Source organism: Lepisosteus platostomus, chromosome 14 (assembly GCF_059453375.1).
Source record: "Lepisosteus platostomus isolate fLepPlt1 chromosome 14, fLepPlt1.hap1, whole genome shotgun sequence".
Taxonomy (NCBI): domain Eukaryota; kingdom Metazoa; phylum Chordata; class Actinopteri; order Semionotiformes; family Lepisosteidae; genus Lepisosteus; species Lepisosteus platostomus.
Genome location: NC_142624.1, coordinates 36813226 through 36839260, shown reverse-complemented (window position 1 = coordinate 36839260; position 26035 = coordinate 36813226). Strand labels below are relative to the sequence as shown.

The 26035-nt window shown below is 41.0% G+C and overlaps 1 protein-coding gene across 1 annotated transcript in view; it reads right to left on the bottom strand.

Annotated features, from left to right (window-relative positions):
• snx4 (sorting nexin 4) overlaps window positions 1–25129 on the bottom strand; it is a 41764-nt gene extending 16635 nt beyond the window's left edge. Inside the window, exons 1-7 of the mRNA XM_088606055.1 lie at window positions 24982–25129; window positions 23705–23829; window positions 6454–6592; window positions 6217–6366; window positions 5637–5684; window positions 1698–1753; window positions 399–471 (exon numbers count right to left, since the gene is read on the bottom strand). Of these exons, the coding sequence (XP_088462181.1) occupies window positions 399–471; window positions 1698–1753; window positions 5637–5684; window positions 6217–6366; window positions 6454–6592; window positions 23705–23829; window positions 24982–25068 (678 nt within the window). The 5' untranslated portion in view covers window positions 25069–25129. The remainder of the gene's footprint in view (window positions 1–398; window positions 472–1697; window positions 1754–5636; window positions 5685–6216; window positions 6367–6453; window positions 6593–23704; window positions 23830–24981) is intronic.
• Between the last annotated feature and the right edge of the window lie 906 nt (window positions 25130–26035).

Below are 26035 nucleotides of genomic sequence, written 5' to 3'. Positions count from 1 at the left end.
CAATTAATCTTTACTCTACAGGTGTGAAAACTGTAGTGCGTAAATATTCCTGTCAATCAGAATAACTTACAAAAAAAGAAGTCAATGAAGACTTTAGGCGAGCGTTTCACCTGACCAATAAAACTGCACTCGCTTTACGGTAACATGTGTGCTAAGTGCAGGCCTGAAGAAAACAAAACGCCATTTGTAAAACCGTGTACAAAATATGCACAGAATAGAACAATCAAAATTGTACTGATTTTATTAATGATGATTTGAATTAACATACTGTACTTAGAAGAAAAATTAAATTAGCTTTGATGAAAATCTATTAATCACTCCTGTTCCTCCACAAAGGGAACTAAGCCTAACATGCAACAAAATGTGTCATTAATTTACTTGCAGTTAGCTGTACTTACAGCTCTGACGCGAAGCAGCTGTGATATGACAGACTGTAGTTCATCACTATAGTGTTTCAGTTCTGTAAATCTCCTGGTTATTGGAAAGAAAAACAGCCGTTTGATAGACAGACCAAATAGAACAACCTCCTGAATTCACTGGAATGTGATCATATTTCAAATACCATTTTAAGATTGGTTTTTTAAAGTTCCACTTAATAGTAATAACCTGCTCTCCATGTACATTTTTAGTGTTAAAAAATTCTACTCCACTCCAAGAATTAGAAAACATGCAGTAAAATATACACTAAACACAATAGTAAGAGATACTGGCCTACAGATTGAGATGTTGTTCTTTAGCAATTGGCTGATTTGTCCAAAGAAACCAAGATACTGTGGAGGGATTAGTCACATCCCGAAAGGCAAGGGGTCATTATATTGGACGCATAAATGCCATCTCTGATCTGACGTGCTATAGTGCCTTTAGTACAAGAAATAACTTGTACATCAGCAAAATAACTATTTTTCCATCTCCATGAAATTGATCTGAATGTGAAGGCTGTTCAGAGGTAATATGTTGACAGCTTAGAGACAAAAACTGAAAACAAAAAAAGTTCACTGTCCCACAGAACACTATCTGTGGTGGCAGCAGAGAGAATGGTGGGTTGTTATATTCATTGATGAATGTCATTTTGCCCTTAACAAGACAGACAGAAGATAAATGTGGAGACACGCGGTGAACATTAAATTAACTTGCATTGTTCGGTGGGGCTGTGAAAGCAAGATGATGCGAGACAGAATGTTCTTTTACACAAGGACTGCACTGCAATGGACTAACAATGTTAGTTAGAATAACAGTTATTCTGTTTCTACATGCCAATCCAGGAGTGTTAACTTTCTAGGAGGATAAGGCAAGATTCCATGATTTTAGGATGACAAGGGCACAACTTCAAGAAAACAATATAACGATAGTTATTGACCTATAACTATTTGGTGTGGGAGGCTTATTCTCCTATCCGAGTCCAGTAGATCCTCAATAGGATCAACTTGCCTTCAATAGGAAAGATACACAACCTGCTGACTGTAGCTGCACAGGGAGAGTAGCAGAACACACCACAGCAGTCTGTCCAGAGGCTGATAAGGTCCATGAATCAGTGCTGCCAGGATTGTATTAATGCTCATAGAGGTCACACCCGATACTACTAGTGTAATGTATTAATTTTCTTTTGTGCATCAGTATACATTACTATATGCATGACTAATTGATCATTGTTAGGCAAGTATTTGTATATGCTGGTAAAAAAAACACAGAAAACTTACTTGTCTGGGTTCTTTACCCTGAAAGTGGCATTCAGGGCTTTCAACCTTGAATCTGCCTACAAAACAAAAATCAAGTAGTAAAAAAAATCAGGTAAAAAAGGCTTTAATTACACTATTTTTAGTCAAGTGGCTAAATTAATTTACCATGCAAATGCAGTAGAATGCAATAAAAGTGTGTCTCGTTTACTTTTCCCCACTTTCTAATTTTGCATTTCAGAATTGAAATTTTTGACACATAAACTGAGTTGAAAAGATTATTTGGTCACAAACCACACATTCAATAACTGTTATTTATAGGTGTCATTTGATGGAACAAATTACTCTGTCTGCCACCTAAACTCATAAGGTCTGGAGCTAAATTCTACAGTAATACCGCTCATTAAATCTTTGATTTTGTAACATGGAATGTAGGTTCCAAAACAACCAAAACTCACAGCACACAAACTTGAAGGCCAACAGATGGAAACAGTTAAGTTACGTGTTCTCAATGCACTTTGTTGTCGGAAATGAACGTATGCTCCAAAGGATTTTACTAGGAAGGAACACCAATCATAGAAATTCAGCACAGGATTGTAGGAAACAATTATGAGAAATTTTATCAAAGGAGAGTTTTCCCCAGAGGCGTTTCACACAAAACCACAATAATTTTAAAACTACACCCTCTGCAGCAAGTTAAGTGATACAATTAGATAAAAGCCACAGTGTCTGCATTCAGTATCTCCTAGAGCAAAAAGAAAGCAAACTCTCAGCTGACCTCTCTTTGCACTGTGCTCTCAAGTGCTCACTGTGTGTCCCAGTATGGGAATATTTCCGGTAAGCTCTTAATCATCCTGCGTTTCTTCAATAACAACAAGGGTGCACTGTACTATGTATTCTACTCAGCCTGCCATGTATTGGTGCTTGAGATGTTCTGGTATGCATCACTGTATTTTTAAATATGTTCTTGTGGTTTTCCTAGATCACTCTGTGCCAAACTGGAAATCTGCCAGAAATGGTCAAATGACAAAGAAGTGAATCAGTTCAGTTTCTGTCATCTATACCTGAAAACACTGCTAATGACACAAGTAAATGCATCACATTTTGTAAACACATGTAGGACCAATTAGACTTTGCTTAACAGATTTTCAATTAATTGTGAATTTGCAGTATACAAAGTTGATTTAAAAGTAACTAAAACAATATTTATCGCTAAACTATTAGGAAAACTACATTAAGGATTGAACCTATATTATTTTTTACAGAGGAAAGATACATTTTATCTATTGTTGATCTGTTCTATAAAAACAATACAATAGCTTCCTAATGCTGTAAATGGGAGATTTATTTTTGTAGTTATGGAAACAATTTACACAAAAGTAACTGGATTACACAAAGGTAGTGCAACATTTTTAAAAACAATGTTTTTCTCTGCCTCTTGTTGACATGGGACCTTGATGAAATCATGAAAACACTCAAAACTAAACTCTGTATTAATCAAGCTCACTGTTTTATTAGACTAATGAAAACTGGTTAAATGTATATATAGGATCAGGGTAACACATCAACACCAAACCAAAATCTAATCATTTTAAGTGTGATCAAAATGTTAATGTAAATCTCTCTGCATCAATAGATATTGTATACAGTGTGATCACAAGTCAAACTGTTAAACTTTGCATAAACAAACCTACTGAATAACCTATTCACATCAGTGCAACAGTTTGACTGTAAAAACAATTACAAATTATAACTGGTAATTCTCTTCTTAATTCATCTGTCAAAATCCTGCTACTCACTCATTCCACCATGCTCTGTACAATGAATTGTGATGCTCAGACCATAGGAAGAATGAGGTGGGTGAAAGCCCAGCACAGATGAGCCATACCTTTTGGAAGATAAGGAACCAAAGGGTTTATATAACACTATCTAAAATAATAAGAAAACAGAACCTAGGCATTTAATTGTGAAGACAGAAGTTAGAAAATGAGGTCTAAACTATATGGTTTGAAAATAAAAATAATTCCTTTAAAATGATGAACCACCACTTCTTTACATCCTCCATCACATATTTATTGGACCTGCATGGTTAAAAACTAATAAACTCCTAGTTTCTGTATTCCGGTGCTTTTCGGGGTGTGGTTTACTTATCACACAAATACATTCACTCCTTAGGTTTGAGTTGGTTTTGATCCTAACAGCATGCAAACTGGTTCCCATAAGAAACAAGAATTTCACATGATGGAATAGCAAATGCACTTGGAATATACAAACAATGAACTGAGGCTCACTCACTAGCATCATGAGGACACGTGGCTCAAGACTGCTGAGCTCACTCAGTGGCAGTGTGGTTTTATGTTAACATCTGCCCGTTGTTCTGTGATTTTGTGGTTGTTTTGAGTGTTAGTAGCTCTTCAAGATGGACGAGAACATGAAAAGTGACAAAGACATATCAAAACCTAATTGCAATAACCTCTAAACTGATGAATGAATTACACAGAAAGGCGTGCAAATGGCGGGACTCTGCCCTTAATCATTTGAGTACTGGAACAATTATTAAAGACAATTTCAAGAAAGAATTCTGGAACACATAAAAGCTTCCAAAACAATCATTTCGAAATTTTGATACATAACCCATTTGTAAGTGAAGGTACTGTATAGGTATTAGATTTGACAAACAAACCCTTTACACACTGCCTCAACATACAGCATGCCTTCTGTTTCACTTAGAAGCAGAAATTACAACATCATCATGTTTTGATAGACTAGTGCTTTACCTGCTAACACTTTCCATCTGTTCTTGTTGCTTTAGCTTAATGAACATGCTCTTTACATCATGGCACGTGTGCTAATTGTGTAGTCAACAGGCTTGTGTGCATCAGATGCCTGCCATAGCTCAATTAAAACAATGATGTTTTAATTTTGTCAAGTGGTTAAATCATTCCAAAGTTCAAATGTGGCATATGTAAAGACAGCTCCACACAGCCAGAATTTATTGCTTTTTCAAAAGGAAGGCAAATCTGTGCCTAGAAATGCCCAACAAGGAGAGAAGGAAATTTATTCTTTTTCCATTGTTTTGAACAGCAGAACAGCTGAGTTGGCATTCTTAGGCCACACAGAGTTCAAAGGTAGTGAACCTCACTGAAATCTTAGAGCTTTGACAAACCCTAGATGCTTCAGGATTTATTAAAGCCATATTTCCCCATTAGCAGACGTATTCGTAGTTGTTTAATCTATAAACACAAAGTGGCTTATTTATAATAGGATAGTGACAGCATGCTGGATTAACACTTTTCATTGACATTGTAAGGTTTATTTGATGAGCGAGTGATGGGTAACACACAGGGTTTCTACACAGCATGTCGAATGGAATGTCATAACAGGAAGACCAAAAAATATCCTGTTTCTGTGGAAACGGGTTCTTGAACAGAACACCAATTCACACTGCAACCTGAATGGACTGGAATCAAAATTATAAATCCTAACAATTCTTATGGAGAAGAAAACATATATTTTATTACACAGTTATAAATCAAGAAAGTGACATCAGCATTACACCATAATCCTAACAAAAAAGTTATTTTAAATCCATTAATATTTTAAAATATTGATCTTTATTTGATTTGCTTTTATATCAGTTAATAAGGATAAAAATGTACTCAAAACACTCACACAAAATACTTTATTATTTATATTGGCTGTTAGTTTAAATAAATAATTAAGTCAATTCATCATTTTATGCACCAGTAGAGAACACTTTTTATGCTGTTTAATAGCTCCGCTGCCAGCATTGTTATCTTCTACAGTTGACTGAAGTAAACACTAAAGCATGTTGTTTAGCTGTGACTTCCTTCAAGAGATTTAAATTAAATAAGGCTGTCTGGTCAACAAGGCACTCTTGAGGACTCACGCCGTCTTGGAAGATTGATGAAAAGGTTAAAACAAGAATAAGAAATACAATACCTTTGCCTGAAATCCTGTCTCGTACACCATGTCCTTCCATCCATTTTCCTACACAAGAAAGACAGTAAGATGTTAAGTTTGTTATTCAATCGCTTCAAAACGTGCTATTCAAACTAGGCTTTTAAAAATCTAGCACATCTGCATGAGTGAAATAGTCTTCAGTGCTTTTAAAATTTGGCAAATTACAATGGAAAATAAACTGGAAAAATAAACACTTTCTGAGAATTACATCAGGAGCTTCTAAAAAGAACTGCTAGAAAATAAAAGTTCCTGATGCATGAAGTACAAGTCAGCAATATAAAGTTACTAGTACTACTGAATGAACAATGTCATTAAAAAACAAAGCTTTTCTAAAACTTTATTCTCCAACACCACATAACTTTGAAAAAAAAACTGCAATCGTTTTATTTAACTAGGTGAGTCAAATGTGAACAAGCTGTTATTTACAATGATGACCTGGACAGATACTCTTTACTGTATTTACTGGATCAATCTGAGTAAGACTGCTCAAAATTGCACCCTCTGATCCAGAGTCTACAGCTCTTACCGTCTCTCCACATTACTGCCTTATAAAGCTTACCTGTGTCATAAACAGAAAGAAGATCTTATCCTTTGAAAGAACAGTGTGTGAAGCCACGCGAAGCAGGAAATTCTCCAGTCCAATTCTACGTCTTTCCACAAAGTCAGGATCCATGTTATCTGCTGATAATTTGTGCCAAACAAATTCTGCCTGTGGGAACAATAATGAACGTAGGACGATAAAGGTTTTGCGTACTGTGCAATGAAGTGATGGGACCAAAAAGGAACTTCATCTTACCCGTTTCTCAGGTAAAGGTGGAACTACAATGTAGGGGTAGGTCACTAACAAGTAGTTCCTCAACAGCTCAAATTCACTATATCTCCTCCACAGCGAGTCTGGGGCTGGGTTTTGTCCTTCTGTTATAGTGTCAACAGGCCTGACAAGAATAGAGAAGGAAGCATGAGTGAAGTCAACCACTTTAAAGTCTCATCCTTTCTTTAATTTTCAAACACCAGCAAGCTTACACTTCTTCTCCAAAATGAAGTATTTTTGGGAAAGAATTAAAGTCAAAAGATGGACACAGTAGTACGACTGCTACCATGAACAGCGGGAACTCACCAGCTACAATGCTGGAGAGCACTTAAAATGATTTCCTGGAGTGAAAAACTGCCTCATGCTTTCAGTAGCCACAGAGCTTACAATAATAAAGAATTTCTACCTCTGTAACCTGAGTATCCTGTGAAGACAGTAGCCTGATAATCTCACTTAATCAGAATTCAAATGCCATATGAAAATCATTTCTAGTGGAGTAAAAGTTACATCTGTTAGGATTTGTAATGTACAATACACCACAACCAACAACACTTCCTGTGTACTTGGCACTCCTCCTTACGCATCACTGAAAAACACGATAAATACAACAAAATCTGCTGATAAGTACAGATGACGAGGAATGAGGTCAGCTGTTAGAGCTACAGAGCTGCAATTCATTAACAGTTCTGCAAAAGCCATTATGATTTGCTTTTGGTACTGTTTTCAGCTGTCAAGAAGTTCCTGGAATATCAATTAAAGGATAAAGTGTAATGGCATGCCCTTGAGATGTGTTTGCAATTAAAGCCATATTGCTCTAATTCAAACAAGTCCAATTGCCAAAACTCAATTAAGACTTATTTTCTCTGTTGTTACTAAAGCTTCCAAAAAACAAATTTAAGGAGTAAATTCTAGTGTATTCATATTTGTTGACACAGATTAGCTGGATCAGTTGTTACAGGAGCAAGCCATCTTGACTTTATCATGCAGTAGAGAGAGTGTCAAATAAATTCATTTCTTACTACCCAGATACTGCAAAATAGTAAGCAGAAACTTACTGTTTGTACCTAAGCATCTTTGAAATTTGAGCAGGCAACTACAGAAATAAAAGGTACAGTTACAAAACAAAATGCAACCACAAAGTAATGTCAAATACAACACACCCAAAATAGATTACACTGGTCAGAAATCCTTTGTTTCATCAGATTAATCAACTGAGAATAAATTCTCATTTGTGACATGTGTGACTTAAACCAGACAACAATAAACAAACTACGACTAGAAAGAAATGGGAAAACGACACATACAGTAGCACTAGAAAAACACATCTCAGTTTAATGCTTCATGTGTCGATACTCAACACGGGCAACGTATATGGAGAAGATCAAGGTTCCTGGCTGCCCATTTCTGGGCCAGGATGTCCGTTGGAAAGCTCTCAGAGGGATTGGTCAAGGATAACCTATACATTCTCAACAGAGTTCACGTCTGTGAACTCGTCAGAGCAGGGTAGCATGGTAGTTCTGTGCACATTTTTGGAGGAAAAATAAGTTATTTCCAAATTCTGGCATTTCTTCACCTAAGACTCTGTACAGTATAATGGAGTTTTCACTTAGACATTGTAATATGTTTTCCGCACTGAGAGATTTATTTGAGGAAATTCCTATTTTGTGGAATTCTCGGGCTACAAGCATCACTCCAATTTCAGTCATGAGGGACATTCAGTCCTGAGCAGGACTCAGTTACTGGACAAATCTGGGTTAGTGTAACAGTTGTGTAGTTGTGTCAATTAATATGTTAATATTTGTTTGTTTTGTTTGGGCCTGATTATTATTCCATGATCAGAACTACGTCAGGAAATAAAAGAACACGTACCGTAATAACACTCAGACATCCCTAACATTTCAGAGGTGAAATTACTCATCTTTATTATTTGCTTGAATCGGAAGATAGTCAGAATTCTTCTTGTGTAATATGTAACAACTTTCTGCAAAAAATGTCTCCAGTGCAGTGGCCTCTGGGAATACATTTTGTTTTTGTTTTCACTCCTGTATTTTCCGTGTTTATTGTACTATTTACTGGGAAGACATGTCCTTTGAAACTTGACTTTGGCCAATTTTGTTTCTCATTTAAAGACACTAAAACTCTGCTAATTGAGGAACAAGAACCGAATGCATGCAATGTACAATAATCATGCCAAGGATGTTTTAAATGATTATGGCTGCTAATGATCAAAACCAGCCTGTGCTTAAGAGGGCAACACGTGTTTTTTCCAAAAATCGCAGACACAATAAAGACACAATAACGTTAATTACATTTTAAATGGAGTGAATTTTGCCGGTTCCCCTGCTCAAGCCCGTCACCCTGCTGGCAGCTCGAAATAGGAGGTCGTGCATCTCCCCTCGGAAAGAGGGGCTGGCTGTCCAGCTGCAGGGGGAGCAGCTGCCCCAGGTGGACGGGGTCTTGCTCAGGGGTGAGGGCAGAGGGGATCGCGGGACTGACCGGCAGATTGTCCAGCTCCTCGGGGTCTTGCTCACGGGTGAGGACAGAGGGGATCGCGGGACTGACCGGCAGATTGTCAAGCTCCTCGGGGTCTTGCTCAGGGGTGAGGGCAGAGGGGATCGCGGGACTGACCGGCAGATTGTCAAGCTCCTCGGGGTCTTGCTCACGGGTGAGGGCAGAGGGGATCGCGAGACTGACCGGCAGATTGTCAAGCTCCTCGGGGTCTTGCTCACGGGTGAGGGCAGAGGGGATCGCGAGACTGACCGGCAGATTGTCAAGCTCCTCGGGGTCTTGCTCACGGGTGAGGGCAGAGGGGATCGCGGGACTGACCGGCAGATTGTCAAGCTCCTCGGGGTCTTGCTCATGGGTGAGGGCAGAGGGGATCGCGAGACTGACCGGCAGATTGTCCAGCTCCTCGGGGTCTTGCTCAGGGGTGAGGGCAGAGGGGATCGCGAGACTGACCGGCGGATTGTCCAGCTCCTCGGGGTCTTGCTCAGGGGTGAGGGCAGAGGGGATCGCGGGACTGACCGGCAGATTGTCCAGCTCCTCGGGGTCTTACTCAGGGGTGAGGGCAGAGGGGATCGCGAGACTGACCGGCGGATTGTCCAGCTCCTCGGGGTCTTGCTCAGGGGTGAGGGCAGAGGGGATCGCGAGACTGACCGGCGGATTGTCAAGCTCCTTGAGGTCTTGCTCAGGGGTGAGGGCAGAGGGGATCGCGAGACTGACCGGCGGATTGTCCAGCTCCTCTGGGTTTTGCTCAGGGGTGAGGGCAGAGGGGATCGCGGGACTGACCGGCGGACTGGGGCAGCGGCTGCAGTACTGAACTGTGGTGGTGAAGCAGGAGCTGCATTTTCCGCTGAAGCTCTCAGTGTTCCAGACCCTGTCCTCCCCTACGGTCACGAGCTGTAGGCAGTGACCCAAAGAACAAGACCGCGGGTACTGTACAAGAGGTGGAAGTGAAGTTTCTCTGTAGGTTGCTGGGCTCACTCTCCCTGACGGGGTGGAGCTAGGCAGTCTGGGGGGATCCTTGAGTGGAGTCGCTGCTCCCCTGGATCAAGAGGAGCGAGCTGAGGTGGTTCTGGGGAGGATGACCCATGGGCACGGGAACACTGGGAAGAGACCCTGGGGCAGACTCGGGACACGGCTGGAGGGATTATAGCTCTCAGCGGGCCTGGGAATCCCCCAGGAGTAGCTGGAGACTGTTGCTGGGGAAAGGGAAGTCTGGTCTGCCTGCTCAGCCTGTTACCACTGGGACCCTCACCAGGACCAAGTAGTTAGAAGACGAGATGAGGCATGTCATTGAAAAATGAACTCTCAAACACACAGCATTATGTATTGGGTATTAGGTTCTCATTTTCAATACAAGAAGTCCTGAATTTTCACTGACAAACTGTAATGCTACCTATCAGAACAATCTGAATCTTGTGCTGATGATCAGTGTATGTACGCTGATTCTTTCTGAGATCTCTGGGGAGAGCTATGAAGCATTTATGATTAAAAATACTGAAAGCCACATGCATTTAATGCAATTCAAATGTAACTGCCTGAAGCACTGTTTTGATCAACGACATCTCAAACTGGATAATTAAAATCACACAAATATGTACGAGTCAATTCCACTTCTCGACCATACCAAGTGATTTATAAACATTCCGACAAATCTGACTAACGCTAATTAAAAACAAATGCAGCTTAACAAAAGACTGCGAAAACTGCTTACAGAAACCAGCTTCAGAAAGTAGGTATTACATCTTAAAACATCTCTATCCCATGAGGCCCTGTCACGGCATCTCAGTTATTACAGATTCAGACACAGATGTGCTTCAATACAAGAAGGCTACCAAAGTCAGAGACCTGGATTTCTGCCTGTATGTCAATAATATCATTTAAAACGTTCAAGCTTCACTACAAAAACACAAATACTTCTGTCTTTAGGCTTGTGAATGCATCTAAAAACATAAAATGCACAAAACAATTGCACTCAGTGTTCAAAACATTTTATCTAAGCTTTTCTTTACAAAGCTTTAATTCTAGCAATAACTGGGGATGACAGCAACTAATTCAAAAAACACATGGATGTCTGTTTTTAATGGTTTTTGCAGTTTTTCAGAGATAGAAAAAACATTCAAAATCTAATTAAAAAAAGAGACCCAACTGTTTAAAAAATATAAACATCACTACCCAAAGTTATTGACAACATTTTAAACTTTGGTCATTTTATTTGATTGATTTTTTTTTCAAACCGAACATGAGGGACATTTGTTTAAAGTTCTTGCACTCCTGTAATTATATTTATAGTAAGACATCGGTGCACAGAATTGTTTCAACAGCAGCATCACTTGTGCAGGGTTAATCAGCTTCACTACTTGGATACAGCCAGCTCTCAAGTTGTTAGACCGATCTTGCTAATCACCAATTACTAATTAAGGAGCCAAAGCTGCACTTTAAGTGTAGCAAAATTGTACAGTGAAATGTATTTCTGAAGGTCCTTGTATTGAGTGAGGTATTAAGAAGAGTAACTGTTTTGCTCCTTAAATGTAAAGCTATGCTTTAGATTTCCACCCAACCGTTTTCTAACTGCTATATCCACTGGAGGGCAGCAGGGGAGCCAGGGCCTATCCCACTTGTCCATTAAAACAACAGCCTTGACCCAAGACCAACAGTCACAGCGCTGACACAAAGGATAAATACTGCATTCGCGTTCACGCTCCCAGTTGGAAATGTAAAGCCCTTTCCCTGGACGACATTTGCTATGTTATGGCTCTAATTATGAAACTCATTACATTTCATGTCATAATTCCCCGTCAAAACCGGATCGCGTGGGCAGCACAGCAGTGCGAAAATGAGCCCAGCTGCCTCCCAGTGCTTCTGGACTGGGGGGGCCCTCTGTGAGGACTTTGCTTGTTCTCCCCGTGTACAGTACATGTCAGTTTTCTCTGGGAGCTCTAGTTTCACCCCACGTGCCAAAGACATGATGGCTTGTTCAACCCTTCTCTTTAAATTGTCCCTGCAATTTAAGGTTTCACTACTGCGGCCATACAGTACATGTGTTCCATTCGGAGAAGGTGCGCCCATGACGCACAGCTGGCGCGTCTCAATGAAGTAAACGCTAAAAGCAGGAACCGAAACAGGATCCGAGTCTGATCAGGCAGTTTCGGATCCTTGACATTTAATCATCTAACATCTTATTTCTTCACATAAAATATTCAACTTTCACTGCTTACACCACAGCCACCCGCTCAGTATAAACAGGGATAATACCGCCAATAAAGGCTTTATTTATGCTTGGTCACATTGCAATCCTTTCTGCCTCCACTTACTTTCAGTGGAGACAGAAATGCCTGAAACTTGAAAGCGATTTAACATACTTTAGCATGAAATGCCAACAACAGATCTCTTCATGAGAAACTCTGTAAGTATTAGGTCAAAATCCAATTTATTAAAAGGGAATCCAAATGCAGTTCATGACCACAAAGGTTAACATGATATTAATTTAAACTTTGCTCAAAAGAAACACGAGAAGCCTCACACTGCAGCGGGTGAGTTAAGAAACTTTCAATTCCAAGTGGTTTTATGAAACACATGATAAACGTTAGACTGAACCTCAGCACCCAAAATGCCTGGCAGAACAGGAACCCTCCCAGGAACTGGGGAATGTGCCTCAAGAGCTTATGTGAGGGAACTATGCAGATGAGATCTAAACGATAAAAAAGCCAGCTTACAGATTCAAACAGTGGTCTCACTGATTTCATCAATCCCCTGACCATCTAATTATAAGGAAGAGCTGCGTGTAACAAGAGAGCCAGGGGAAAATAGTCTTAAAAGAAGACAAAAGGATAAGCCGGGTGTTTGTTAATATTCCAAGTAGTGAAGGATTCCCGTTTTGCTTCAAGGCATTCTCAGCTCGGTATGCGTGACTGCATGAAGAATCCTAGAACTGTATGCCCCCTTCTGCTGGCCCAGTGTAAATAAAGATTAGCCTTCCATGTGTATATAATGGTCGGGCTGTATTCCGAAAAGGAAAACATGTGTTTCTTTTTAAGAAGCATTCCAACAATACAGCTCTGTGCATCCTGCTCGAACCTGCCCGGCAAGTCGAGCTCCTGCGTGGGGACCTTTATCATACCCCCGTAAGAGCCAGATAGCGCCCTGAGAAATGTTTGGGAAACACGCAAGTCTGCAGGCAGAGCACTGGCCTTCAGTTCAACTGCCTGGTCAGCAAGGATCGGCCGACTGTGGCAATAAACACATCTGTCCCCTCGGTCGGGAGAAGCAAAACAAGCAAGAAAAAAAAACAAGCTGACATGATGTGGTGTTGAAGTCCCTGGAAAATAGTAAAAATAAACACAGAATTAATGACATTGTGTGGCATTACGGTTCACTTAAAAAGTACCCTTGTGATTACGGGAATTTGACACGGCGTTCATCCTTCAAGCTGTCATGAATTACTCCAGTACAACTGCAATATTAATGGTCGAGAACCTATGTAGACCACCATCACAATCACACACAAAGCACCAGCTCCACAGCTATTACTCCCTGACTTAGAACGGCAGTCACGTCAAAAGAAGGAATGATGTCAGATGACAAAATGCGAGGAAGTGCCTACTGATGAAAATTGTTTAATGTAAAATAATGAAACCTGCTGCATGATTCTCATCTGAACTGAAAAAAAAAAGATGTAATCTAGCTTTTGCTAAACCAGTCTGGCAAAACTGCATAACAGTCAGCACTGTCATTTCAGGGTGAGTCGTCAGCTGACACCACTCCTTGCAGTGCCGATGGCGGCCACAGGAGGCGCACTCAAAAAGCATTATAGAGTCTGAAAAACCCACTACACATAACTACGTAAGAGCTGAATGAAGGGAAAAAAATACAGCAATATTCGACACTGTGACACTGTTAAACGAGTAATTATAGCAATAACCTGAAACAAGATAAAGTCTAAAACGTTATTCTCTGAAAAAGAGGGTCTCTCTGTGCAAGGGAATAAAGATAGCGGACTAGGTTTTGCGTAAAAAAACTTTATTTAGCTACACAACTGACAGAACAATGCAGCAGAGTGTTTCAGGACCGATGTTGGGTGGGAAGGGGACTTTGGGTGTTTGTTATTTAGGTGATATTAGTTTCTTTTCCTGTACTTTGTAAAAAAACAAATCTAAGATGTAATATACTGTATAAAACAACACTACGGCGTGACTGATAAAAAGGCACAAGATTGTGACAGATGATTTTGACAGAAAATATCACTGGACTGAGAGGGGTGATACTGTATTTTCAGCAGGCCTGCCTGCTCTGCCTGTCATCACGGTTTCATGGCATTACAGAAAAGTGAAACCTCAGGAGTCTCACTGGAAGAAGGAGTCAAAGCAATTATCAGATCCCCTCATAATTACGCAAAGCTGTTCAGAAGGAAGTATAGAATTACTGGAGCCCCTCTGACCATACATATGCAGTCATGGGTACATGTCAAAAGTGATTCTCTCCTTAGATAAGCTGCAATGATGCGAGTTTAAGAGTTTTAATTCTTATTTTCTTTGTGTAATAAGTTTGAATGCACCATAATCTCATGTAAAGTACAAGATATACTAACTATATTATAAAAAACTGGCAAACCCAAACTAACCTGCCAAAATTACTTGGAAGAGAAATGCATTATGTAATATAGAGCACCACAGATTTATTGACAAGGATACACTTCTAAGAGGCTCAGATGAAACTGGAACAAAAAATACCACATAACAGAAAGATTAATAGACTGGATAATGTGTCTTGTTTAAAACAATTCTAAAAACGTTAGACTGTAACTGTAATAGCATTGCACAGGCTAATGTCCTATTTGTCATAAGTAATTAATTTAATTCAAGAAAACATGAGGTTCATGTTTATTCGCATCTCAAAGTATTCTTTGAAATAAAATATAGCCAGCAGCCATATCACCCTGCAACTCACAACTGGCAACCCACTGAAGCTAAGCAGGTGTGAGCCTGGTCAGTACCTGGATGGGAGACCTCCTGGGAAAAACTAAGGTTGCTGCTGGAAGAGGTGTTAGTGGGGCCAGCGGGGGGCGCTCACCCTGCGGTCCATGTGGGTCCAAATGCCCCAGTATAGTGACGGGGACACTATACTGTAAACAGGCGCCGTCCTTCGGATGAGACGTAAAACCGAGGTCCTGACTCTCTGTGGTCATTAAAAATCCCAGGGCGCTTCTCGAAAAGAGTAGGGGTGTAACCCCGGTGTCCTGGCCAAATTTCCAATTGGCCCTTACTAATCATGGCCTCCTAATAATCCCCCTCTATGAATTGGCTACATTACTCTGCTCTCCTCCCCACTGATAGCTGATGTGTGGTGAGCGTTCTGGCGCACTATGGCTGCCGTCGCATCATCCAGGTGGATGCTGCACATTGGTGGTGGTGGAGGGGAGTCCCCATTACCTGTAAAGCGCTTTGAGTGGAGTGTCCAGAAAAGCGCTATATAAGTGTAAGCAATTATTATTATTATTATTATAAAATCCAACAAAAACAAATCTACAATAACATTCTGACCTTTGGAAGTGCAACAAAATCATCTGTTGAAACACCGATGCTAAGGTATTACACAAAATTAAATAAAAAATAAATATTTAAATCCTGATATGCTAAATGTAGTTGCATACAAAGTAATTTATATTTAGAGTAGAGTTTATTGCCATATTTATGTGTAATTGGTGTGTAGGGGGCTGTATACAGAGGCTTCCAAGGGTTGTTGTTATCCTGGGGTGTAAAAGGAGGAAACTTACGAAAGACATTCAGTTGTAGCATCTCTCATTGTGGCTAAGGTCAAAGAGCTCTTCAAAGACTGCATGGAAATAGTCATTGTCCTCCACAAGCTGGTGGAAAGGCTACAACCGAAACCACAAAAAGCTCACTCTACCCCCCTCTCCACTGTTAAGAAATAATGGACTAGTAAGTCGTCCATTTTTCAGAAATATTCTGCTGGAACCTCTTGGGAAGAAGACGCAAGTGTATCTCACCAGCAAGGACCGCGGGACAAGTCGTTGATGAGGTAACTGTTAATCCAAAGGCACCAGATCCCCAACACAATCTGGGACGTTTGACATACAAACTATCAAAGACAACCGTTCAACATCGTCTTCATGAATGTGCCATTAATGGCTGGGAATAAGCCCACCTGTGAGGGTGAACCATGAAAAGAAGTGACCGAAATTTGCCAAGCTACATCAGACTATTGGTCAATTGCCTTATGGGGAGATGAAATGAAAATTTAGCTTTTTTTGACATGACTGTCAGCAGTATGGGTGGCAAAAAAAAAAGAACATGTTGAGAAAACACCCACGCCCACTGTGAAGTTTTTGGGTCTTGTAAAAGTTGTTTTTTACTGGTCCTGGAGCCCTTGTTCAGATAGCATGGGAAAACATGCTGCTCTCTGCCATGAAGCTCACACGGGCAAAAATTTGCAAACCAGCAAAGAAAGTGTTACTTGCACACGATTCTCATGTGACCGTCTCGATCTCCAGACCTCAATCCAGTCACACATTTTGTGGTTCGAACCCAAGAAGGCAGTTTACAAACGGAAACCCACGCATCTGGCTGGAGAAATAATGAAACCCCCCCTCGGAGGTGCCAGCACATCACAGCACAGCTTCCGGGGGTGTCATCGGAGTAATCCCTGACTAACTACAGGGGTGGGAATATCTGACTCTCATGTCTTCTGGGCTTTAGTTCTGACAGATATGACTTAGTACTGCGCACTCTGTGCTTCTTTTCCATCAGGACATTATTCAGTTCGAATACATTTCTCTTAGAAGATGTGTTTTGTTCTTATTTTATTGGGAGTTTGATTAAATCTGGAGGGCACTACAGCCTTACTCCTTCATTAATGCAGTGCACAACCATTACTGGCAAATAGCTATTAAGACACTACTCTGTCAATTCATTCCTGTTATAACATAACCTAACAGACTGCTTTTCCTGTGGATTATATTCTACACCGCACTAACAGCCTAACTAACATACGGTAGCATAGAAGAAGAACCATCGGTCTGGGAAATCACATCTTGAATTCCAGGCAATGGTGAGCCACTGATTAGGCAGAACTCAACTCCATCATCTTGAATTCAATAGCTTGTCAAGGCAGGCTGATTGGGGTGAACAAGGATAATAGCTAGATAATGAGATCAGAGGAAGTACTTCTGAAGTCCCAGAGAACTTATAGCCATCACCTGGGGACAAGTTTGGACAGTAGGCAGACTTGCTAATAGCTGTAACATTATTTACGGACACAATGAACTTACACACAGCTGTACTGGACTGTACTGTAAGTCAGGAGCTCGCTAGCTTTGCTTGTTAGAGGACGCGCTATGTCTTTAAATGTCAGACCTCTAGTTTCAACATAAAAAATTAAATGTATGATTATAAATACATCTGTCACAAAGTAAAGGCTGTTTTGGTCCAATGTAAATCATTTGATCAAAAGCTGAAGATTCTTTTAAAAGCAATGCTTTATACCTGTGAGAACAGCTTAGGCTTTCTAATGTATTCTGAAAGGATGCTCCTAAAAATAAAACTAGTAAACACATTTCTGCTTTAGTTTGTACATCTTCTAACCATTTTACATCTCTGCAAACTGGATAAACAATTAACAATTAGTGTACAGAGAGATCTTTCACTTTTTGCACTAATGCTAAACATTATTATGCACAAAGTAACCAATAAACCAAGTAAAATTACCTAAAATACATCTCTAATCAGACAGAACTAAATCACCTCACATGTGAAAGTATCAATATTGTGTTCAAAACTGAATTAAGAAAAAAATTAATTCAACTTTCTGACCAGACTCGGTCACAAAAAAAAAATATATTCTCAGCCAAGTAAAACACATCCTGCCAAACAGCTACTGTAATCTAATAAACTTGAAAAAGATCCCCTCAAAAAAGCAATACCTCCTAATTAAATAATAAAAGGCACATCTTTGCAGTTTGTCGGTAAAATCCGATTATCTTTTTAACATGGGACCAAGGGGTATATTGTATTTATTTTCATACCTTGCCAAAATAATTAGCCAATGCTTTACAAGGCTTGGGAGACCAAAGTTAACATTCCAGAAAAGGCACAGAACAAGGAAAAGCTTCAGAATGTATTTACATGCCGAAATGACTAAACTGTAAGAACATTCCAAACGAGGGAAGGTCTCACAGGATCAGCCTCTCTCCTGACGCAGGGGACTTCAGATGTAGCTCACTTTGGTTCTTCAACCACACTTAATTATGCCTCAGCTGGTCTCTTCCCTTCAAGACACATGCTGGAAAACAACTGTTTTCTTTGGTACACACACCTCAGGAACACTGGGAAGTCCCTTCTACAAAGAAGCTGGCTTCCACATATACAACTGGCTTTTATGGTTCTGAGGTTTATTATTTTTAGAATTTATCCAAGGGACATTAAAAAAAAAAACATTCTCCTGTTTCCGAAATTGTTCTCTGAGAATTTAAACCTCATTTCACCGTATTAACGGCACTTTATAGGTAACACTTTACATATTGCGGTCTAAGAATTTCCCTAGAAGTGGCCTGACCATTAAAAGCACTTGCCCAAGTGCAGGCTGAGCTCTAACACGCAAGCGTTGTGGGTTTGAGCCTTGGTCATCCCACTGCATAAACCAGATTCCCATTCTCATAGTGTTGGGAAGAGCCTGGATTAAAGACGAACAAAATCAAGATAGGTGAAGTAACAACACGAGGATAGGCTCAGGTGGATGTCACTTAAAAAGCTTTCATACTGTGAATATTGACATTGTTAATTTATTCTTCAAAGTGACGTCTAATTAGTCTTAAGTGGACGTGTTCAAGTCTCTGCAGCTTTGCAAGCTCTGAAAGTATACAGTAGCTGTTGAAATGACATTCAACAACTTAGTGAGTAAATAAGCTTCCATTAAGATTCTAGAAGAAGCCAACTAAAGGACACTCACACATCATGCAGAGTAACAAAAACTTTAAAAGGAGGAAGCAGTCAAATAAGAGTCCATGTGGAAGGTAGAATTTCCATTCATCTAATTAATGCGTGTTCCCTTCAATTACTGTAATCTAGGGCACAGAATCTTCAGACCCACACAAGTTATAAAACACTGGATGGCACAGCATACATTTTCTTGAGTGGATTTAATTAAAATGATGTGATCAGACTTTCCAGAGACAGTTCCCTGCAGCCGATCTCCAGTGCTTCATAGCATCAAACAGTGGGAATAAAACAAGATAGGCTCTGTGATTCCACTTCTATGGGTTTTTACTTATTTTACCTTTGGTGCTCAATATGACTGCAAACACATTCCTCACCTCTCACCTCCTTTTTCAGTAACCTGTGGGCTGGGAGTTCTACAGTATTGTTCTAAGTGCATGAAAAGTCCTTTACAATACTGCAGATATGTGGGCACTTTTTTCTATTCATATCAGATGCAAATGATGTAACAATATGATGCAAAAAACATAATGCCAAACTTCTACCATAAATTAACAGAGAAACAGGAAAAAAAATACTACCAAATTCTCAAAGGGTGAGAACAAAGGCTACCATAATCAGAAGAGACCTTGGGTTCTTCGTTTTAAAAGCAGTTTCCATTTGAAGTCACATGCCAAGCATTACTATTCATTATCATCTGACAATCTTCAACAGTTTTTGACAGCATGTGTCGACACATACAAATCTCAAAGTAAAAAGGCAGTTTTATTTCACCAAAGCTTGTGCTGAAGTGTTACCACATAAAAACAAGAAACACAGTTCACTTTGGAAGGCAGAGGTGATGGACAATAAAAGCATGAACAGGGATCCAAGCCTGCAGACCCAATGATGAAAGACCACTATGCATCCAGGAGGTATCCAAGACATCACAGAGTAATTAGGTTTAGCAGAAACTTGTGTGACATTAAATGTGACAGAAAGCCATATGCTGAAACTGTGCAACCCAGTTCAGGAACTCACCACACCACGGGTCCTATAATACTATTGTGAAATATTCTGATATAGCTATAAACCATTTCCTGAAGACAGAGTGAAAATATAACTATTCATGATGTCCTTTATCAGGGCTAACTGCTCCATTCCGAGAAAGCACAAGGCAGTTACACTGTTAAGGGGAACCTAGCAAACATGTCTGCAGATGATTAGTCTGGTTAAGAAAGGGTAAGGTTACACTTTAAACTGATCCATAAGGTTACAGAGCAAGTGCATTATTAAACTATTTTCCATCTCATATGTCATCCTATGGTACCTACAAATTGCTGCTTCTTGTTTTTAAATTATAAAGAATTATAACCATCTGCAAAACCCATTAGAAAGAAGCCAGATGACTTTTCTTAAAATCTGAACTTACTAGGAGACCATCCCCGAGGATTTTTCCCCTTAAGAAACTGATGTTAATTTTATGAAGCAGGTTTGAAAGTGACCTAAAGAGCCATCGTTGCTCTTAGCCATAACAATAACACCATAACCCAAATGGCATTTTTGTGTTTCTGTCACAGCTAGGCGCAGACGATATTTTGAAGTGTTTTGTCTACATACAGAAACCTTGACAACAATCAACAGAACTAAGGGGGGAAACCATCGTTTATGCAAGTCCCTCCCAGTTAAATACAATAGCGTAGCCACTGATTTGCCTTTCCAGGACTTGCACGTTCACCCTCACCACAAGGTGGCTTTATTTAAGCATGTTGCTGGATAGTTTCGATTGTGCCGGTGACATGGAGCTGTAAATAATGCCCCAAAGCACCTCATTCTGGATTCCAAAAGAAGCTTTAATGAGCTGCGTGATGTTTGTGATAAACACTGCTCAGCCCATGGGTCAATGCGATGGTGTTAGGAATGTACCGAACCACTGAATCCTGCAGAACTATCGCTCTTTGTTTATTACAGCACCCTTTCCGTTTAAAGACCGTGTTACTACTATTATACTTATTTAGTTCAGCTGATGAATTATATGTATTACACCTGATATATGAGCTCACCTCTGTCTTTTTCAGCTCTACTGTATAATATAAGGACTAAAAAGATCAGGGCAGATATTCCTTGACTTTTGACCAACACATACGCAGTTTAACACTATTTAAGAAGCGCGATTAGTCTCTGACTAACATGCTAAACTTAGCACGATGTGTACCACATCATGATGTGCTCTAAAAATGATGCAAGCCCATAACGAGTTATCAGTGCTGAAGCTGCTAGTGGTGAAAGGAAGAGAAGTAGAAAAGTGATAAGCTAAGAACCTCATAAACATGTCACAATCAACAAGTGCGAGAACAACGAGCAAACGTGCTGTTCTTGACAAACCTGCTTGAAGGATGCTACTTCTCCAAGGAAGGCCAGGTAAAGCAGGGAACGGATGTGTACCACCTGGACTGAAAGCCAGGGAAAGATAAGGGGAAAGCCTTGAAGTCTTTTTGAATACTTAAAGAACGTCTTCCCTAATAAGGCCCAGCTGGAATCCTCAGCGGGCAGAAGATGGTTTAACAAGTTTAAAGACCACCAGCAGCTTTTCGATGGAGAATCGACAGATTTTGATGCCTTGGCACATTTTCTGACATGTTGAAAAAACGTTGAAGATCGTAACTCAGGTACGTTTAAGGCAGACAAAATGGGCTTCTTTTGGAAAGAGATGCTGGCGTGGACATACACTTAAAAGGAAGAGCAAAGGGTCCCAAGGTTCAAGGCAGTCAAGGGCAGAGAGACAGCGATGTCGGGGGGCTATGGCACTGAGACTATTTGCTCAAGTCCGTTGTCATTTTCCTTGCCAAGAATCCAAGGGCTTTCTCCAATCCAGCCCTCCTGCAAGCTGGCAGTCTATAAAAAAGGGTTCGGTTTCAGATCCAGTATTCACTGAATGGTGTGGTGATCAACATCACAGTTAACTAAAAACATACTGGCTCAACAAAAGGCCCAAAATATCGACTTCGGGATTTTGCTTGTGTTGGATAAAGTTCCTGGACATCCTCCAGACATTATCTAAACCAAGGTGTAATAGCTACATTTAAGGTTTATTACCTCATAAAGCTTCGTAAAGATTATTGAGGTGACCAACAGTTAAAACCCACTGTGAAGCAAATTTTGAAAACCTTCAACATGAAACATACTGTACCTTTGACATCGCAGCCAAAGCCTGGGCAGAAGAGACATAATCCTGCATGAATGGTGTTAAAAAAAATAAGCAAAGAAGCATTTTCCTTTCATGATTTTAACAGGGTTGGAGGTGGTCAGAACAATGAATAAATCGCAACGACAATGTGTTACATTGGTTTAAAAAAAAATGGCTTCGAAGAAGCAGAGGAGGAAGATGTGGTGGAGCTGTTCATAGCTGCACAAGGATGAACTGTCAAATAAAGAGCTAGATCACCTGCATGAAGGGCTTGGCCTTAGTCCTAAGGACCTAGAGGCAGACACCGCTGAAGAAGATGCATCTTTATGAAAGCTGACAAAAGGCATTTTGTTAAGAAACTACAATAAGACCGAAGAAGCTTTAAGCGGGTGTGAGCAATAAGACTGCCAAGTTGTGCACTAAAATAAATTCATAGCGGAGCAAAGAGCAGGCGCTCACTCCTTAATATGACCTGTTGAGGGATAAGAGGGAGGCACAGTAACAACTGAGGCCTGACACCTTTTGTACAAAACCAAACAAAGAATGTTCACTCGCAACTTCAGATGAAACCCTCCCGTTCATATCGTCTGGGAAAGGCTCATGCCTTATTTTTTCAGCCCACGGAGCGGAGAAATTAATCTTTGGGTAGTGACAGCCCTGCTGAGGATGAGTTACCTCAGCCTTCTCCCTCACCTCCTCACTGACTCCACCTCAGTCCGTTCGACCCACCCCGGCAAGTGCTCAATCATCATCCTGTCGGTAAGAGTTGCAATGTTGTCTCCCTGCTGATTTTATGAGAGAAATGTTTCATTTGTTGCCAGGATGGTAGGGCAGTGGTCAGCACTGCTGCCTCCCAGCACTGGACCAGTGTGTTAACTGGCTGCTGGGAAGACTGGCCCTGGTGTGAGTGTATCTGTGTCCGTGTGTGCCCTGTGATAGACTGGTGTACCGTGCAGGGTGCACCCTGCCTTGTGCTCACTGCTTGCCTGGATAGGCACCAGCTTCACCCTGACACTGCATTGGATAAAGCAGTTATGAAATTGGATGGATGTTTCATTTGCAGGTCGAAAAAGTTTTAAACCGTCAGTGTCACTAAGTACAAAAGTGTTCAAATTAGTTAAAACCCAAACTGTTTATTAATAAAATAAAACGGGTTAAAACCTGAAATATTTATTGCCAAAATATGTCTGTACTTGGCCATTTTCTCTAACAGATCACTACCCCACACTTTAAAATGCCTACAGCACCCTCATTATTTATTACTATTTACATCTCTGTAAATGGCTTTCAAGCACAACAGACACACATAAAACCCAAACGCATAACCAAACCAGAGTCACGATAAAGCAGTAAAATGTACGGGGTGTAGATTTTGAGCCTGAGGCCGGGACAGATCCCGGCTTATTTGCATTACCTCTGGTGGGAAGGCAGTGCGGGTGCGACTACCTTGATCTTGCCTTTACCCGAGTGTTTTTCTAGAAGACACCTACCGTGCTGGTCGGCAAACACCGCAACTAAGGGCAACCACAGGAAGTTATTACGGGATCTGCCTACTGTGAAAAAGTTTCTCAGTCACGACCCCACTGCCTTACCGCACATGGGGGCTCTCTGCTCTTACCTGGTTTCTATGAGGTAAACCGTATAGGTCTCCTGCATATTCACAGCATTCTTCCCAGTTCTTTTCTCAGCCTCTGAAACACTGATCTCCATTTTCTTGAGCAGGGGTGTGCTTTTCTCCACATCCTATTGATAGAGCACAACATGACAAGGGGCGGGCGTTAAATACCTTTAAAAACTGGCATAGTAATCGCAGCGCAGTTCAAACATGCGTCAACGCACTTGTAAGACACTTATTCCGTTTGTATTAACTGGCTCAGGTGCGTCATTAAGAGGACCAAGGAAAATAGGTCTATCTAGTAATATTATAACAGAAGTGCCATGCTCGATGCCACAGAGGCCGGCGTGAATCGGTTATAATCGTATGACAAGACTGGAGGTCCATAAGAAAACCCCGCAGAAGTCCAGCTTTTACTGGCGTTTTACAGTCTGAATCTCATCGACGGGTGCCAATATGTAACAGCTGGAATTAAAGACCGGAGGTCCCCAGCGACCCCCCACCCCAGACATACTGTACACACACGCTGCAAACCCAGACCACACCGAAACACAGGCAAACCGGCGCAAAAAACAAAGCGCCTTGCGAGCACCCCAGCGGGTCTCCGGCACAAACTGCGACTCCTCCCTCTCCGGGACTCAAACGCCGGCACCCCGGTAAACTCACAGGAGCCTGATGAGAGGGACATCCGCAGACTGCCCCCCGACAACAGTGCGAGGTCTCAGCGGCACTCACGACATGAAGGCGAAGCCAGAGACGTTTCAACAGGACAGGACGACACCGCAATTTATTTACACATTGATCATTTAGAAATGCCCTTCCTACAGGTCTGCTCCCACTTACACACACACACACAACCCAGGAAGAACAACAACAACAACAACAACAACAACAACAACAACAACAACAGCAAACTTGATTGAACATCTAGCGTTCCAGTTGTTGGTGTCTTTATATTTGTTTTTACACATATAAGATGACTTCTGACCTCTGCGGTCTTTATGATCCCAACAGCAGTTATCTATCCGTATCACGACTACGATTTGGAGGGAGGGGACGGGGGACGGGGACAAAAGATGACAGCAGGACTAGCCGGACAGGATCAGGTGTCAACAGACATCCGCCCCGATCTCAAGTGCTCACCGCTGCAGCAAGATATCCGTCAACACCGGGGACGGAGCAGGCCTGCACCGAGGCGAGGCCTCTTTACCATCGGGTAATACAGCAACAGCCCTTAAACACGCTCCCTAGCGCTGTGGCAAAGCTGCGCGGTGTTTTACCGTGTTGTTTCGGTTGTTCTGCTCCTCGGCGGCAGTCAGATCGATGTTTCCGATCACTGCTACCTCGTCGCTCCCTGAATCCGCCATCCTCTCCCGTGAGCCCAGGCCGCATGCGCACTTGGACCCAACTTTTCCCAGCTTGGGGGGGGGGGGGGGGGGAGAATTTTTTTCCCAGCGGTTTAACAGCTGGATTCGTGCGGAGCGAATCACTGCCACGTCCTAAAAGAAAAAAAAAAGAAGTTGTTTAAGAGAAACGAACATGCATTATAATAATATTAAAAATATAGCTGCGATTTCAGTACTTTGAATTTTTTAACTACGCGCAATATTTATGGTCTAAATCTAACAAATAAAATGCACGTTTTTTGTATCGCGATATCCCACAACAAGAAAGTCCAGAAGATCTTTTACTATTTAAGAGCAGTAATACATGTTGACTTTGGCACAGGTTATGACGCCCTTGTCATTACACTCCCCACGGGTTACAAAAATACGCTTTATAAAAGGATAGTAAGTAAACCTGTAAAGTTAATCTACCGTCTACAATCTTACTAACATGCATTTGGGTTGCTATAGAAGCCGGTTATTGTCCCGTTTATGTCAGTCTAATAATAATAATAATAATAATAATAATAATAATAATAATAATAATGCTTACGCTTATATAGCGCTTTTCTGGACACTCCACTCAAAGCGCTTTACAGGTAATGGGGACTCCCCTCCACCACCACCAATGTGCAGCATCCACCTGGATGATATATTACTTTAATACATTGTATTAATAAAAAAGTTTAGAAATGTCATTTGCAACCCGCAGTCTTTCTGCATGCATGTAACTATACTTCTATTATATGTGTCATTTCTTTGCATCACTCAAAATGACAGGAGACTTGTTGCTCTCCTTCAGAGTTTCGGGGGCCGGAGAAGTACAGTACAGTAGGAGTCAGAACGATGACAGTGCCTAATACAGCTAGAAAGAAAAAAAGCGCCCATTTTCTCAAACACGTCTCCCTAGACTAGCAGTCACGAAAACAAGGCGAATGATAAGCGACCC